We start from the raw sequence: 14,317 nt of genomic DNA, 5'->3' as shown, positions 1-14,317 counted from the left end.
TCTTCTCTCCTCTCGCTCTTTTTCTCTCTCGCTCTTTTTCTCTCTCACTCTTTTCTCTCCTCTCTCGCTCTTTTTCTCTCGCTCTTTTTCTCTCTCGCTCTTTCTCTCGTTTTTCTCAGTCTCTCAGGCTGGAGTGTGATAGGGTGTGGTAGGCACTAGGCAGAGTAAAGAAGCGGCAACAGAACAAGCCCTGGGGGCAGTTCAGTGGTATCCATATATGGATGAGACTGAGACATGTAGTAAGACGAAGACACCCTGTAGTACCCTGTTATGTAACCAACTCAATACACAATCAGGGGTTCTGCTGTGCTGCATCGATGAAACACTTTCTAATGCTCTCAATTGCTCTGGATCGTCAATAATGGCTTGGGGATGAGGTATGTTTGAGTTGTAGAGCACTGCTATTGAATTATAGAGCACTGGTATTTTAGGAGGTGTGGGGCTGGTCAACTAGACCCAGACCACCCACTCAACCACGGCCACGCCCTTACGCTGTAAAATAACATTCTCTCTTCCTTTCTCTCTCTCCTTCCTCTCCTCCGTCAGTTGGCCCTGTACGTGCTGTCATTCCTTGAGCCCAAGGACCTGCTGCAGGCCGCTCAGACCTGTCGTTACTGGAGGATCCTGGCTGAGGACAACCTCCTCTGGAGGGAGAAGTGCCGGGAGGAGGGTCAGTCTAGACGCACTTAGCCAATAGGAATCACTGAACCGGTATACAGGCATGACAGGCACAAGCACTGGCCAAAAGGAACATGCTGAAGTAGTTTCAGACCATGATTGACACCAGCATTGGCCAATATGATCAATCTTGAACAATGGTCAGACTAGATTGACCATGGCCTTGAGCAAACGGTAGATATTCTGCGTTCTGACGCAGTCTCGGACTAACACTGCTCCTCTCCTCTCATCTCTCCACAAGCAGGCATTGATGAGCCTCTAGCCTTCAAGAAGAGGAAAATCACCAAGCCGGGCTTCACCCACAGCCCCTGGAAGTGTGCGTACATCAGGCAGCATAGGATAGACACCAACTGGAGGAGAGGAGACCTCCGATCACCCAAGGTAGACATTTTGTCTTTGCTTCCCCTTATTCTCAACATTTTATATAATTAAGCAGTAAGGCACCTCGGGGGTTTGTGGTGTACGGCCAATATACCACGGCTAAGGGCTGTTCTTATGCACAACGCAACGCGGAGTGCCTGGATACAGCCTTTAGCCGTTGTGTATTGGCCGTATACCACAAACCCCCGAGTTGCCTTATTGCTATTATAAACTGATTACCAATGTAAAAATGCATGTTTTGTCATACCCGGGGTATGCAGTCTGATATACCACAGCTGTCAGCCAATCAACATTTAGGGCTAAAACCACCCAGTTTATAATATAGATAATACTGTGTGGCAAATAAAAATATCATTAGCCCACAGTATTTAATTCCGCTTCAGTTCTCAACTTTGGAGTTGGTGGTTTTGTATAAAACTTAGAATCTAAAGCCTTTCTTCGTTCCTTATTAGACGGTTTCATTATATCTTAACACTCCCTTGAGACTCGTATGGATCTTATATAAAGCGGCTTTGAATTAGATCAGACGTCCAAGTCGATAAGGCTCTTATGCTGGGTTTTATTAGAAGCCATAGGTGGGTCAGTTCTCAACCTCTCCTAAAGAAGATTTTGGTAGTGACAGTTCTTATAGATAGTTATTTTTTATGGTTGTTCTTCTCTAGAGCTCGACATGACCTCAATTCTACTTCTACATCAACCTGCTGTTTCTTGAGTGTTTTCAGAGTTTAAATTGAGCTTGACTAGCAAGGGAGAGTGATCTTCCTAATATGCCTCGTATGGCTAATTTAGCTCATTTCAAAAAGCCCTCAGGTCCTTTTGTGACTGTAGACGGAGTAGTGGCTGACATAACCGTGGTTACCCCGCTTGCTCTTCACACTCCCCTGTGTCTGTCTGTAAGGCGCTCTGTCATTGGCCGAGTCTGCAGTTCTGTGGCCCCCGTGTCCGTCAGCTGAGTTTACACACACATACACTCACAGCTGAGTTTACACACACACACACACTCACAGCTGAGTTTACACACACACACACACTCACAGCTGAGTTTACACACACACATACACTCATAGCTGAGTTTACACACACATACACGCACAGCTGAGTTTACACACACATACACTCACAGCTGAGTTTACACACACATACACGCACAGCTGAGTTTACACACACATACACTCACAATTATTTTTGAACATGGGGTCTTTGTACACCTGCAAAGCGCCGTCGTGACATTTACCTCAAGTCTTTGATCTCTGGAGAAATGCAGCCTTGTCATTGTTCCTGTTTGGTTCTTGACATTTTATCTTATTCTCCTTCACTCCGTCCTCTCCTTCTCCCTGTCATCCATCTCTCTCTCCTTCCCTCCCTCTTCTCCTCTCCATCCCTCTGTCCTCTCTAGGTGCTTAAGGGTCATGATGACCATGTCATCACCTGCCTCCAGTTCTGTGGTAACCGCATCGTCAGCGGCTCCGACGACAACTCGCTCAAGGTCTGGTCGGCTGTCACAGGAAAGGTACGACTGTCACTCATCCCTCGCTCTCCAACCCCCACATTGAAACTAGTCCAAACCTTTTTGACCACAGAATGTAGAAAATCGCCTTTGTCTCAGTTGTAGACTGGTATGGTGCTGGTATGTAGATTGGTATTGTTTGGTTCTGGAGATTATGAATAGGAGTTTAAAAAGGGATAGTGTCTCTAAGTCTCATTGGTTGTTCCATCCCACTGCATCTCAGTGTTATGTGGAATACAATACACATTGTAATGAGTTCCTGTTCTGAAGGAACACATTACAGCTGGTCTATTTCTCATTACCGTCTCATTGATCTGTAATGAAGCATGTTAGCAGGAAGTCAATCCACATGCTATGGCAGCTCTTTAAATGTCTGAGTGTGTCTTCACTCAATACCTCAGATTCATGATCATGGGTTTGTATTGATTTTTGCATTTAAGGTTTACTCAAATTCATAGGCTACAGTATACTGCATACTGGAGATTTTATACAAATGATACAGCTTGATGCTCCAGAATCTCCCTGAGACCCTGACCAGATTGCAATTGATTAGTGACATCATTCAACATTGGCACATAACACCACCTGTCCTGCAATACTGCAGCATATTGTCTGGAATCCATTTTGTTCTCTCTTCCCTCCTCCTGCATTTTGTTTTTGTCCCAAATGTCACCCTATTCTCTATGTAGTGCACTACTTTTGACCAGCCACCTATGGGCCCTGGTCAAAAGTAGTGCACTACATAGGGGACAGGGTACCGTTGGAGATCCAGCCTTAGCCATTGTGCGGAGAGCCAGTGAAAGATCTGTGTCGTCAGACAGGCGAGGGAGGGGCTGATGGTATTCATGGCTGGGACTGATGCGGGACACGTGCCTTGTGTTGATGGTTTATAGGGTCTACTAAAATGGTGGTGTTGGTGTGGGCCTCGCTGAGAGAGGGAGAGCAAGAGGTAGGGAGTCTCAGGGAGTATTGTAAATCACCTCTTCCCTGGTCTTCGCCGACTCCATTTTCACTGGAGCTCTTAATGAAATTTCTCCTTTAGGACAAAGCTCTCTGGCTTTTTAAAGTGCAAGGAGAACGACTAAAGGGAAGGAACAACACGTTTTAGACATGGTTCTATCCTTGCATGGACAATTACAAATTCACTCTGAATGCGTCAGTGGTGCCCAGGTGCATGAAACACTGAAAAAAGAGGCAGCATCGTGTCTCATAGCAGAAAAGCTTCCTCCCTGTTGATTGAATTGGGCACTCAGCCAAGCAGTGATTATACAGTCTGTCGGTCTCTCTCAGCGTTGTGCTGATGTGAACAGATCAGTACCAAAGGCATCTGATCGTGAAGCCATGCGGATTGTCTCTCTTCACACCACCAACATTAGGGTAATGTCCATCCGGATGACTTGTAACTCTCAGGTTAGTGCTGCAGTGACTTGCTCACACCATGCTGTGACGACAGAGGTCAGAACAGGTGTGTGCGTGATTAGTCATCGTAACCCAGCAGGCTGGCCCGAGGCCATTCTTTTCCCACGTCCCACGATGCACCTGGGCTGGATCCACAAACACCGCCCCCACCCCTCCCTCCCTGCCGTGTGGTTGGTTACCTTTTATGCCCCAACCAGCTGTTCGTGTGCCAGATTTGTTAATTTCACTATGACAGTCGAGGTCAGAGCTGTAGAAAGGTGTGCTGATCCTAAATCAGTTTAGAAGAATCTAGAGACCATCTTCGCCTGAGCCAGATTAGTAAGTTTGCTCTTGTTTGTTGAAGTCAGGACTGAAGCAATTTGAGCTGATCCTAGATCAGTCTTTAAACCGCTGGTGGATAGATCTCCATTGCAAGAAGAGGAAAAAACAGATTTCCTTTATTTGTGCTCTCTTGCTCTCTCTCTCGCGCTCTCTTTTGCTCTCTCGCGCTCTCTTTTGCTCTCTCGCGCTCTCTTTTGCTCTCTCGCGCTCTCTTTTGCTCTCTCGCGCTCTCTTTTGTTCTCTCTCGCTCTCTCTTTTGCTCTCTCGCTCTCTCTTTTGCTCTCTCGCTCTCTCTTTTGCGCTCTCTCTTTTGCTCTCTCGCGCTCTCTCTTTTGCTCTCTCGCGCTCTCTCTTTTGCTCTCTCGCTCTCTCTTTTGCTCTCTCGCGCTCACTCTCTCGCTCTTTTGCCCGCTCTCGCTCTCTGCAGTGCCCTTACATTCACCATCAATCATCTCTCGCCGTGACAAGCCAGGCTTGTTTTGACCTGACCCCTGGATGACCCCTGCCAAAGAATAGTCCAGAGCTGCTACCGGATTCTTCTTCCTGATCCTGCTTCTGTTTCCACAGCAAATAGCCAAAATGTCTGCCTGGCTGCCAGACAGGACTTTAGCTTCTCTCTCTCCTCTTTCTTTACAGATTGTCTGACCTTGGGTTGTGGGTGTTCTTATTTATTCTTGCGTGTGTGTGTGTGGGTGGGAGTACGTACGTGTGGGTGGGTGGGAGTACGTACGTGTGGGAGTACGTACGTGTGGGTGGGTGGGAGTGTGTGTGTGCGCGCAGGAGTGTGTACGGGAGTGTGTGTGTGTGGGAGTGCGTAGGAGTACGTGTGGGAGAACATGGGTGTGGGAGTACGTGGGGGTGAGTGCGCGCGTGGGGGTGAGTGCGCGCGTGGGGGTGAGTGCGCGCGTGTGTGGGAGTACATGCGTCGGAGTGTATGTGTGTGTGCCCTCGCTTGTGTGTTTCCTCTCCTACCTTGGTGTTCCACTCCAAGTCCCAGCTTAAGTGGCGTAAACCTTCAGCCTCACAGGAGCTCAGGGAAGCCTATTCCTGCCCAGCTTTCAGCAGCTAACATCCAGACTAAGGGCTTTATTCACCACTGGATCAATAGGAGATAGAGAGAAACCCACGCTTGAAAATGGACCTCGAAAGACATGCTTTTCACTCTTTTTCAAAGTGATGTGTCAATGCCAGGTGCTCCTTTGAGAAGGTTTTCGCTCTTCCGTTGTTGTTTTACTGGGATATTACAGAGAGACAATGTTGACTCCCCTCTCTAGACTGGCCTCCATGTCCGTCTGAAGCATCTATCCCCAATTCATTTGTATTTTTTTTAGTTCTGTTGTCCTTCAGCTGCGGCCCACAAGGTCTCGGTCCGGACTGTTTGGTTTGGGAACGCTTTTATTTTGATAAAGATGAGCTGGCACAGACAGGAATGTCACAACCCGAGTGCTTTGAATTCCTCTGTCCCAAAGAGGATGTGCAGTCTGAATATGACTTCGTTATCCCAGCCACTGGATTCAGTGATTAGACCAAGCTTGTGTCCAAAATGGCACCCTATTCCGTATATAGTGCACTACTTTTGGCGAGGGTTCTGTCCCTGACCGGTAGAGAGGGGAGTAGTCAAGTGAATGAAATATTCTGCTGAACATGTTCTAATGTAGAGAACAAACACAGTGCAAAGCCTACTGTTTAGAACGAATGTGATGGACCTCTATTCCTTTTATGGCATGTTCAGTCCAACAGTTGCATTTCTCAAAGTAGCACCTGGCATTGATACATCACTTGGAACAAAATGAAACAAGACACGTGTCTGGTGCTGCCATGTCCTCCATAGATTTTCCCTGTTAGACATGGCTCGCATGTACAGCGTATCCCATCCAGCAGACATTCTTCAGATCAGATAATGGATCTTCCACTGTTGTGGAATGTAGCCTTTCATGTCGCCAATGAAAGATTCCATCATTATCTAAGACTAGGATTGTTATTCTTGTCCTTTAGATACCAGAGGGGTTTCTCTCTCACTCCGTCAGTACTATCATACAGTATGGGAGTGATTCAGGACACCCCAACTGTGAGCAATCAAGACATGATTGCACCAGCAGATTACTCAACAAACGCTTCCTTACTCATCTCCTTGAGAGACTGGCTTGCGTCCCAAATGGCAACCTATGCCCTTTATAGTGCACTACTTTTGACCAGGGCCCACCGTAGGGTGCCATTTGGGAAGTACACACCTGGAATTCCGCATTGCTCTGCGGCTAAGTAAGATAACAGGATGCCATTGGAGTTCTGTTAAGACCGTTTGCTTTGAGACTGAAGAAGAGGAGGCTAGAAACCACAATGCCGTGAAATGATGGTCTGGGCTTAGACTGAGAGCTGCTTCGGTTTGGCTTCATTGTTGATGCTCTTTCTTAGATCTTTTTTTTTTACATATTAGCATTTTGCTTACTGCAGCCCCAGACTTTTAAATTGTCTGTTAGTTTTCCTCAGTCTGTCTGTCTTCAGTAGCCTAGCGATCGGATGTTGTCGTGGAATATGGTGCTGGCTGCTGAGTCCGTCTGAGGCCTGCACCTTTGTCTTTGCTGCCCTTCGCTTTCAATGAGAGCTGTCAAGCTTCGATCTCCACACACGGTACACACACACTGTACACGCAGCCAGTGCTTCAAAGGCTGTCTGTCTGTGAGCTGGAGCAGTGAAAGTCCTTGTGCCCGTCAACAGACAACTCTGCTGCCTGTCACACACACTCCGCTGCCTGTCAGGCTGATCTGAAATGGCAGGCAGATTCCCTCTATCACAGAGAGGAAAGGCAACACACACACACACACACACACTCTAGCTGTGTATTCCTGGTTCACCTTCACCTCAGATAATAACATGAGGAGCTCCAGACATTACTAATTGAGTGTATGCCTCATAATGAGGCCATTGATCTCCTTGTATATGAGAACTACATGTATTGAACTGAAGCAACACATTCAATGTTTTTAAAAATCAGTTTCGGCTGCATGGCCTTTTGTCAGGGAGTACAAAGAAATAATACAATGTCCTCTTTTGAACAGCTTTTCCAATTAGCCCTAATTGGAAGAAGGAGTGGTTAGAAAATGTATTGGACAACACCTAGTAAGCAATACTATACACATTAAAAAGTGAAATACTGTAGCTAAGTTATCATAAAAATACAACTCCAAGCTAGAAGTATAGGAACACTTAAAAAGGTCGAACATGCCATACAAATAAAGGCATTTTAATTAATGATATGAAGAGTGCCTTGGTCCTCCTTTCTTTTTGATGACCAATTTACCCTTTTACCAAAGAGCACCTTCTGTCTACCAAAATGTACTATTGTGTACCTTAGTCGCGCTTCCCTTCCTCCTCTTTCTACATTCAATGTTTATTTGATTGAAATCTAAATGGATTGTTCTGGTTGGGGTCATGTCTCATCTTTGTAGACTGTGTTTTGACATGTGTGTCGTTGTGAGAAACTGTTAGCCTATGTTATTATGTTCATACTAATTGTTGTATCCAGACCTGGCATGTCCCCACAAGCTAGATGTGGAATCACAGCTGAGAGTGTGACTAATATAGATCAACGCCAGGTCTGTGTTGACCGTCAAAACAGAAACTTCTGAGGCCGTATCATCAAGACCCAGGAATGCATGCGGAGGTCTTATCACGTAGAGTTTACACCCTTCTCCTGTGTGTCACGGGGCCATTTGCACAGTGCTGGGAAAACCTTGTTCTCCTCGGTTTATTCACTTTATCCCTCCCTCATTGTCCTTGAAAGGACATCTCTCTTTTTCATGTTTTCCCTCCCTCCCCCACTCTCTCCACTCTCTCTCTCTCCCACTCTCTCCCTCCCCCACCCTCTCTCTCCCTCCCTCCCCACCCTCTCCCTCCCCCTCCCCCACCCTCTCCCTCCCCCACCCTCTCCCTCCCCCACCCTCTCCCTCCCTCTCCCTCTCCCTCCCCCACCCTCTCCCTCCCCCACCCTCTCCCTCCCCCACCCTCTCCCTCCCCCACCCTCTCCCTCCCCCACCCTCTCCCTCCCCCACCCTCTCCCTCCCCCACCCTCTCCCTCCCCACCCTCTCTCCCTCCCCACCCTCTCTCCCTCTCTCCCTCCCCACCCTCTCCCTCCCCCACCCTCTCCCTCCCCCACCCTCTCCCTCCCTCTCCCTCTCCCTCCCCCACCCTCTCCCTCCCTCTCCCTCTCCCTCCCCACCCTCTCCCTCCCCCACCCTCTCCCTCCCCCACCCTCTCCCCCACCCTCCCTCCCCCACCCTCTCCCCCCTCTCCCACCCTCTCCCTCCCCCACCCTCCCCCTCCCCCACCCTCTCCCTCCCTCTCCCTCTCCCTCCCCCACCCTCTCCCTCCCCCACCCTCTCCCTCCCCCACCCTCTCCCTCCCCACCCTCTCCCTCCCCCACCCTCTCCCTCCCCACCCTCTCTCCCTCCCCACCCTCTCTCCCTCTCTCCCTCCCCACCCTCTCCCTCCCCCACCCTCTCCCTCCCCCACCCTCTCCCTCCCTCTCCCTCTCCCTCCCCCACCCTCTCCCTCCCTCTCCCTCTCCCTCCCCCACCCTCTCCCTCCCCCACCCTCTCCCTCCCCCACCCTCTCCCCCCCCCTCCCTCCCCCACCCTCTCCCCCCTCTCCCACCCTCTCCCTCCCCCACCCTCCCCCTCCCCCACCCTCTCCCTCCCCACCCTCTCTCCCTCCCACCCTCTCTCCCTCCCCACCCTCTCTCCCTCCCCACCCTCTCTCCCTCCCCACCCTCTCTCTCCCTCCCCACCCTCTCCCTCCCCCCCACCCTCTCCCTCCCCCACCCTCTCCCTCCCCCACTCTCTCCCTCCCCCACTCTCTCCCTCTCCCACCCTCTCCCTCCCTCTCCTTCTCCCTCCCTCTCCCTCCCACCTTCTCCCTCCCTCTCCCTCCCCCACTCTCTCTCTCACTCTCTCTGTACCTCTGAGTCATAATGAGATCTTGGGTAACCACCAGGTCTGTTCAAATGCAGGCGGCAGCAAGAAAAACACCTCAGTTCACAAACATTCCTCTCCAGCATATAGGCTCCTTACATCCGACCTCTGCTGGGCTGTGAGCTCTGTCTGAGTTTCCCGCTAACGTCGTCTAGCCTCGTATATGTGACCATCTTGTTATTTTGCACTGTGCAGCTTTCTCATAGCCTTGTAATAGACCCTGTTTGTTTATCTCCCGGGGCTAGCGGGCTAGCCTTTTACCTTCAGTTAGCATCACCTGTCTGTTGGCATCCTCGCTTAGTCAGTCAGCCGACCTGGTTTTGTTGTTTTATTTTGTGTTCTGAAGACTTGTTCTGGGAAAGGTGACCATTATGGGAAGGAGACAACTGTCAGCAGTCGCAGTAGAAAAACAACATGGTCTCCCCAATTGAAAGATAACTGTGGGGAAGAGCAATACAGGGTACTTTTCCAACATTTTAACACCAAGGATCAAAGGATTCAGGAAGGAAGTGTAATGCAAAAATGGAGCACTTGATCAAACCCTTGGTCTTCAAAACAGCCCCTAACAGGCCCTCGAGGAAGAATGTCCAATCTTCCTCTGAGACGCAGAGAGATACCTCTTAATATTTGTTCAACACAGGCAGATAAATAGTCACCTTAGCCTCCACTTCCAGGGGTCCTTCCCTCCTTGACTCTGAAGTAGGCTGTAATCACCCGAGAGCAGGAGAGAAAGCTTCCACGTTCTTGGAACCCGAATGTCAGAACCCTGGGCTTGTTTTGCTTGGGAATCCATCACCCTGGTAACAGACTTGCTGTGTGTTGAGTACATTGACTCAGGACTGTGTTTTGATGTGATGCAGTCGAAAATATGTATACATATAATACTGATCTCATTCAATGCATTCATGACCCCAGCCTGGTACTATGTTGACAGCTGAACGAACAACATGCCAAGAAACTCCACTGTATTTTACCCACTATTTATTTGACAGTTTACTGTTGTTGACAGTCACTGTTAGTTGGTGATCAACTTGCTCAGTCGTAGCAGAAGCTTTCATCTCATTATATCCTGATTTGAACCATTACTAATTGCCCCCCCCCCCCTCTCCTCCTCTTCCCACAATATAACCGTTATGAAGCTGAGCAAATGGAGGCCTGACTGCAGTTAGATAAATAGCTTGTGACATTGGCGAGAAAAGGTTACGTCCCAAAGTTAATGAAGCGTCCCTGTTTATCACAGGAGAGCAAGGGAGATGGATGGAGAGTGGAACTGAGATGGGAGAGTGAGAGAGAGACTGCAGTTACACCCAACTCACTCACCTCAATAAAACCCCTGCCCCCGCCTTGCCTTGACGGTCGCTAGACGCTCACCACTTTATCAGCTTCAGTCAGGAGGTCACGTGTTTTACACCCTCCGCGACACGTCCCGTCATAACGCCCCCGGGAACAGACCGGTTCCTCCGGTTTACCATCCCACCCCAAAAAATCTAATTAAATTCGAGGGATAATTACGTTTAGCGGGATAATGGCTATGGAGGCCGTTACAAATTGAATAGAATAGATTGGAAAGATTTCTTTAATCACTGTACTGTAATCAATAGCTAATCTAGCTTTGCAAATTAGGAAGAATGGGTCTCTTTTTTGTGAAGGCTTTGTCACCACCTGTACTCCAGACTTGGGTTCAAATACTATTTGAACTCTTTCAAATACTTAGTGGTTGCTCGAGTCTGCCTAGCGTGTCAGACGGTCGGGTTTTACACGTTTCCAGCTAATGTGTTGGTTAGATTGCACCAGCAAAGCCCAGAGAAAGTATTTGAACCCCAGGACTTCCATCTTCTTGGAACAACAGAAGGAAATGGCTCCTCATTCAACTGTAGATGAGTACAAATCAATTCCCTTAGACGGAGGAAAGGTCAATATAATACATTTTATCCCCCTCCTGTTCTGCAGTTACATGTGGATTGACTTGACTAAAGGTTTTTAGGAAAGGTCAGAACAATTTAAATTCACTTTGTTATACCTTCTGAATGGAACGTGATCTCAGCCTGATATCCCATCCTGTCTTCAACTAGACTTTCATCCAATCATCGGAGGGTCATCGGAGGGTATATATATATAAAATACTCTCCTCAAAAAAATAAAGGGAACACTAAAATAATCCTAGATCTGAATGAATGAAATATTCTTATTAAATACTTTTTTCTTTACATAGTTGAATGTGCTGACAACAAAATCAGCACATTCAGCACAAAATCAAATGTATCAACCTATGGAGGTCTGGATTTGGAGTCACACTCTAAATTAAAGTGGAAAACCACACTACAGGCTGATCCAACTTTGATGTAATGTCCTTAAAACAAGTCCAAATGAGGCTCAGTAGTGTGTGTGGCCTCCACGTGCCTTTATGACCTCCCTACAACGCCTGGGCATGCTCCTGATTAGGTGGCGGATGGTCTCCTGAGGGATCTCCTCCCAGACCTGGACTAAAGCATCCGCCAACTCCTGGACAGTCTGTGGTGCAACGTGGCGTTGGTGGATGGAGCGAGACATGATGTGCTCAATTGGATTCAGGTCTGGGGAACGGGCGGGCCAGTCCATAGCATCAATGCCTTCCTCTTGCAGGAACTGCTGACACACTCCAGCCACATGAGGTCTAGCATTGTCTTGCATTAGGAGGAACCCAGGGCCAACCGCACCAGCATATGGTCTCACAAGGGGTCTGAGGATCTCATCTCGGTACCTAATGGCAGTCAGGCTACCTCTGGCGAGCACATGGAGGGCTGTGCGGCACCCCAAAGAAATGCCACCCCACACCATGACTGACCCACCGCCAAACCGGTCATGCTGGAGGATGTTGCAGGCAGCAGAATGTTCTCCACCGCGTCTCCAGACTCTGTCACGTCTGTCACATGTGCTCAGTGTGAACCTGCTTTCATCTGTGAAGAGCACAGGGCAACCAGTGGCGAATTTGCCAATCTTGGTGTTCTCTGGCAAATGCCAAACCTCCTGCACGGTGTTGGGCTGTAAGCACAACCCCCACCTGTGGACCTCGGGCCCTCATACCACCCTCATGGAGTCTGTTTCTGACCGTTTGAGCAGACACGTGCACATTTGTGGCCCGCTGGAGGTCATTTTGCAGGGTTCTGGCAGTGCTCCTCCTTGCACAAAGGTGGAGGTAGCGGTCCTGCTGCTGGGTTCCTGCTTATGGCCTCCTCCACGTCTCCTGATGTACTGGCCTGTCTCCTGGTAGCGCCTCCATGCTCTGGACACTACGCTGACACACAGCAAACCTTCTTGCCACAGCTCGCATTGATGTGCCATCCTGGATGAGCTGCACTACCTGAGCCACTTGTGTGGGTTGTAGACTCCGTCTCATGCTACCACTAGAGTGAAAGCACCGCCAGCATTCAAAAGTGACCAAAACATCAGCCAAGAAGCATAGGAACTGAGAAGTGGTCTGTGGTCACCACCTGCAGAACCACTCCTTTATTGGGGGTGTCTTGCTAATGCCTATAATTTCCACCTGTTGTCTTCCATTTGCACAACAGCATGTGAAATTTATTGTCAATCAGTGTTGCTTCCTAAGTGGACAGTTTGATTTCACAGAAGTGCGATTGACTTGGAGTTACATTGTGTTGTTTAAGTGTTCCCTTTATTTTTTTAGCAGTGTATGTATATGAGACTGAGGTGATGTTTTGGAGTTTTTTTTTAAAGAGCAGAGGTATGTCAAACTTGTTTGAATGGATTTATATAATTACATGGGAAGGGAGGGGAACTTCACCACGTCCTCCACCAATGTGTGGCTCCCATCTATCTGAATATGTCATAGTATGGAGTATGCATAATGAGGTGTGTTTTCTGTTTGTCATTGTGAAGTATCTAGACTGAGACATCTCTCTCTGGTCTCTCTGCAGTGTCTGAGGACGTTGGTGGGCCACACGGGGGGCGTGTGGTCGTCCCAGATGAGGGACAACATCATCATCAGCGGCTCCACCGACCGGACGCTCAAGGTCTGGAACGCGGAGACGGGCGACTGTATCCACACCCTGTACGGGCATACCTCAACGGTGCGCTGTATGCACCTGCACGAGAAAACGTATGTACTGAGTGACTGTTTACCCAACAGGTTGTGATCTTTCAAATGGACCAGTCGTTGTCCGACACGAGTTGAGAAACATTCCTATTCTATTCCTGGTATCAAAACAGCATGTACTACAAGTATACTGTACCCAGGCAGTAAAAAAAACACATCAGCCTCAACACCACAACATGCCAATGTGCCTCATGAAGTGTACTTAGGGTCTCATAGGGACTGAATAGAACCCTGAATAGAACCAAAGTGGCCGTCGAAGTGATCCGCCACTCCTCTCTAGTGCTCTTCCTGCCTCGGGGCCGATGAGGTTTTGTGTAACATTTAGATTACTCACTCAGAGGAAGTGAAGGGCCTCTGGCGGCTGCAGGGCTTGACAGTGGAAGAACGGTGATTTCCATCTTTGTCAGTGCTTGATGCCGGAAGCCGTTTTGTAACTCGTGGAGTACGCCTCCCAATTCTTTATGAACCTGTTTTTCCGCTTTCTGTGCTGGCGGGGTTGCAAGTTTAGGATGGGTTGCAGGTGTAGGAGGGGTTGCAGGTGTAGGAGGGGTTGCAGGTGTAGGAGGGGTTGCAGGTGTAGGAGGGGTTGCAGGTGTAGGAGGGGTTGCAGGTGTAGGAGGGGTTGCAGGTGTAGGAGGGGTTGCAGGTGTAGGAGGGGTTGCAGGTGTAGGAGGGGTTGCAGGTGTAGGAGGGGTTGCAGGTGTAGGAGGGGTTGCAGGTGTAGGAGGGGTTGGTATTGTGTCCTGGAGATTTTGTGTATGTTCATGTTACCAGCATGACGATGGCGAAACTCCAATATGGTCTTGAGAATGAGAAGGCTACTATCTTATTTATGTATTTCCTGTTTTGCTTTCATCAACTGTCATCATGGGAATGAGGGCTAGAGGTCAACCTCTTGAATTTACTGCCAGTAAATCACAACCATGAAGGTTACGTGTCTGCAAGGCCCT

The 14,317-nt window shown here is 48.8% G+C and overlaps 1 protein-coding gene across 5 annotated transcripts in view; it reads left to right on the top strand.

Moving 5' to 3' along the window:
- LOC109894742 (F-box/WD repeat-containing protein 7-like) overlaps positions 1-14,317 on the top strand; it is a 105,630-nt gene that overhangs the window by 82,543 nt on the left and 8,770 nt on the right. For 3 of the 5 annotated variants that reach the window (XM_031828385.1, XM_031828386.1, XM_031828388.1), the window contains exons 5-8: positions 547-670; positions 920-1,059; positions 2,456-2,569; positions 13,189-13,370. In XM_031828385.1, the coding sequence (XP_031684245.1) occupies positions 547-670; positions 920-1,059; positions 2,456-2,569; positions 13,189-13,370 (560 nt within the window). The remainder of the gene's footprint in view (positions 1-546; positions 671-919; positions 1,060-2,455; positions 2,570-13,188; positions 13,371-14,317) is intronic. The other 2 variants (XM_031828387.1, XM_031828389.1) reach the window with 1 other exon arrangement.

This window comes from Oncorhynchus kisutch, linkage group LG7 (genome assembly GCF_002021735.2).
Source record: "Oncorhynchus kisutch isolate 150728-3 linkage group LG7, Okis_V2, whole genome shotgun sequence".
Lineage (NCBI taxonomy): Eukaryota > Metazoa > Chordata > Actinopteri > Salmoniformes > Salmonidae > Oncorhynchus > Oncorhynchus kisutch.
Note: the sequence above shows the minus strand (reverse complement) of the source record. Positions and strands in the feature narration are given on the sequence as shown.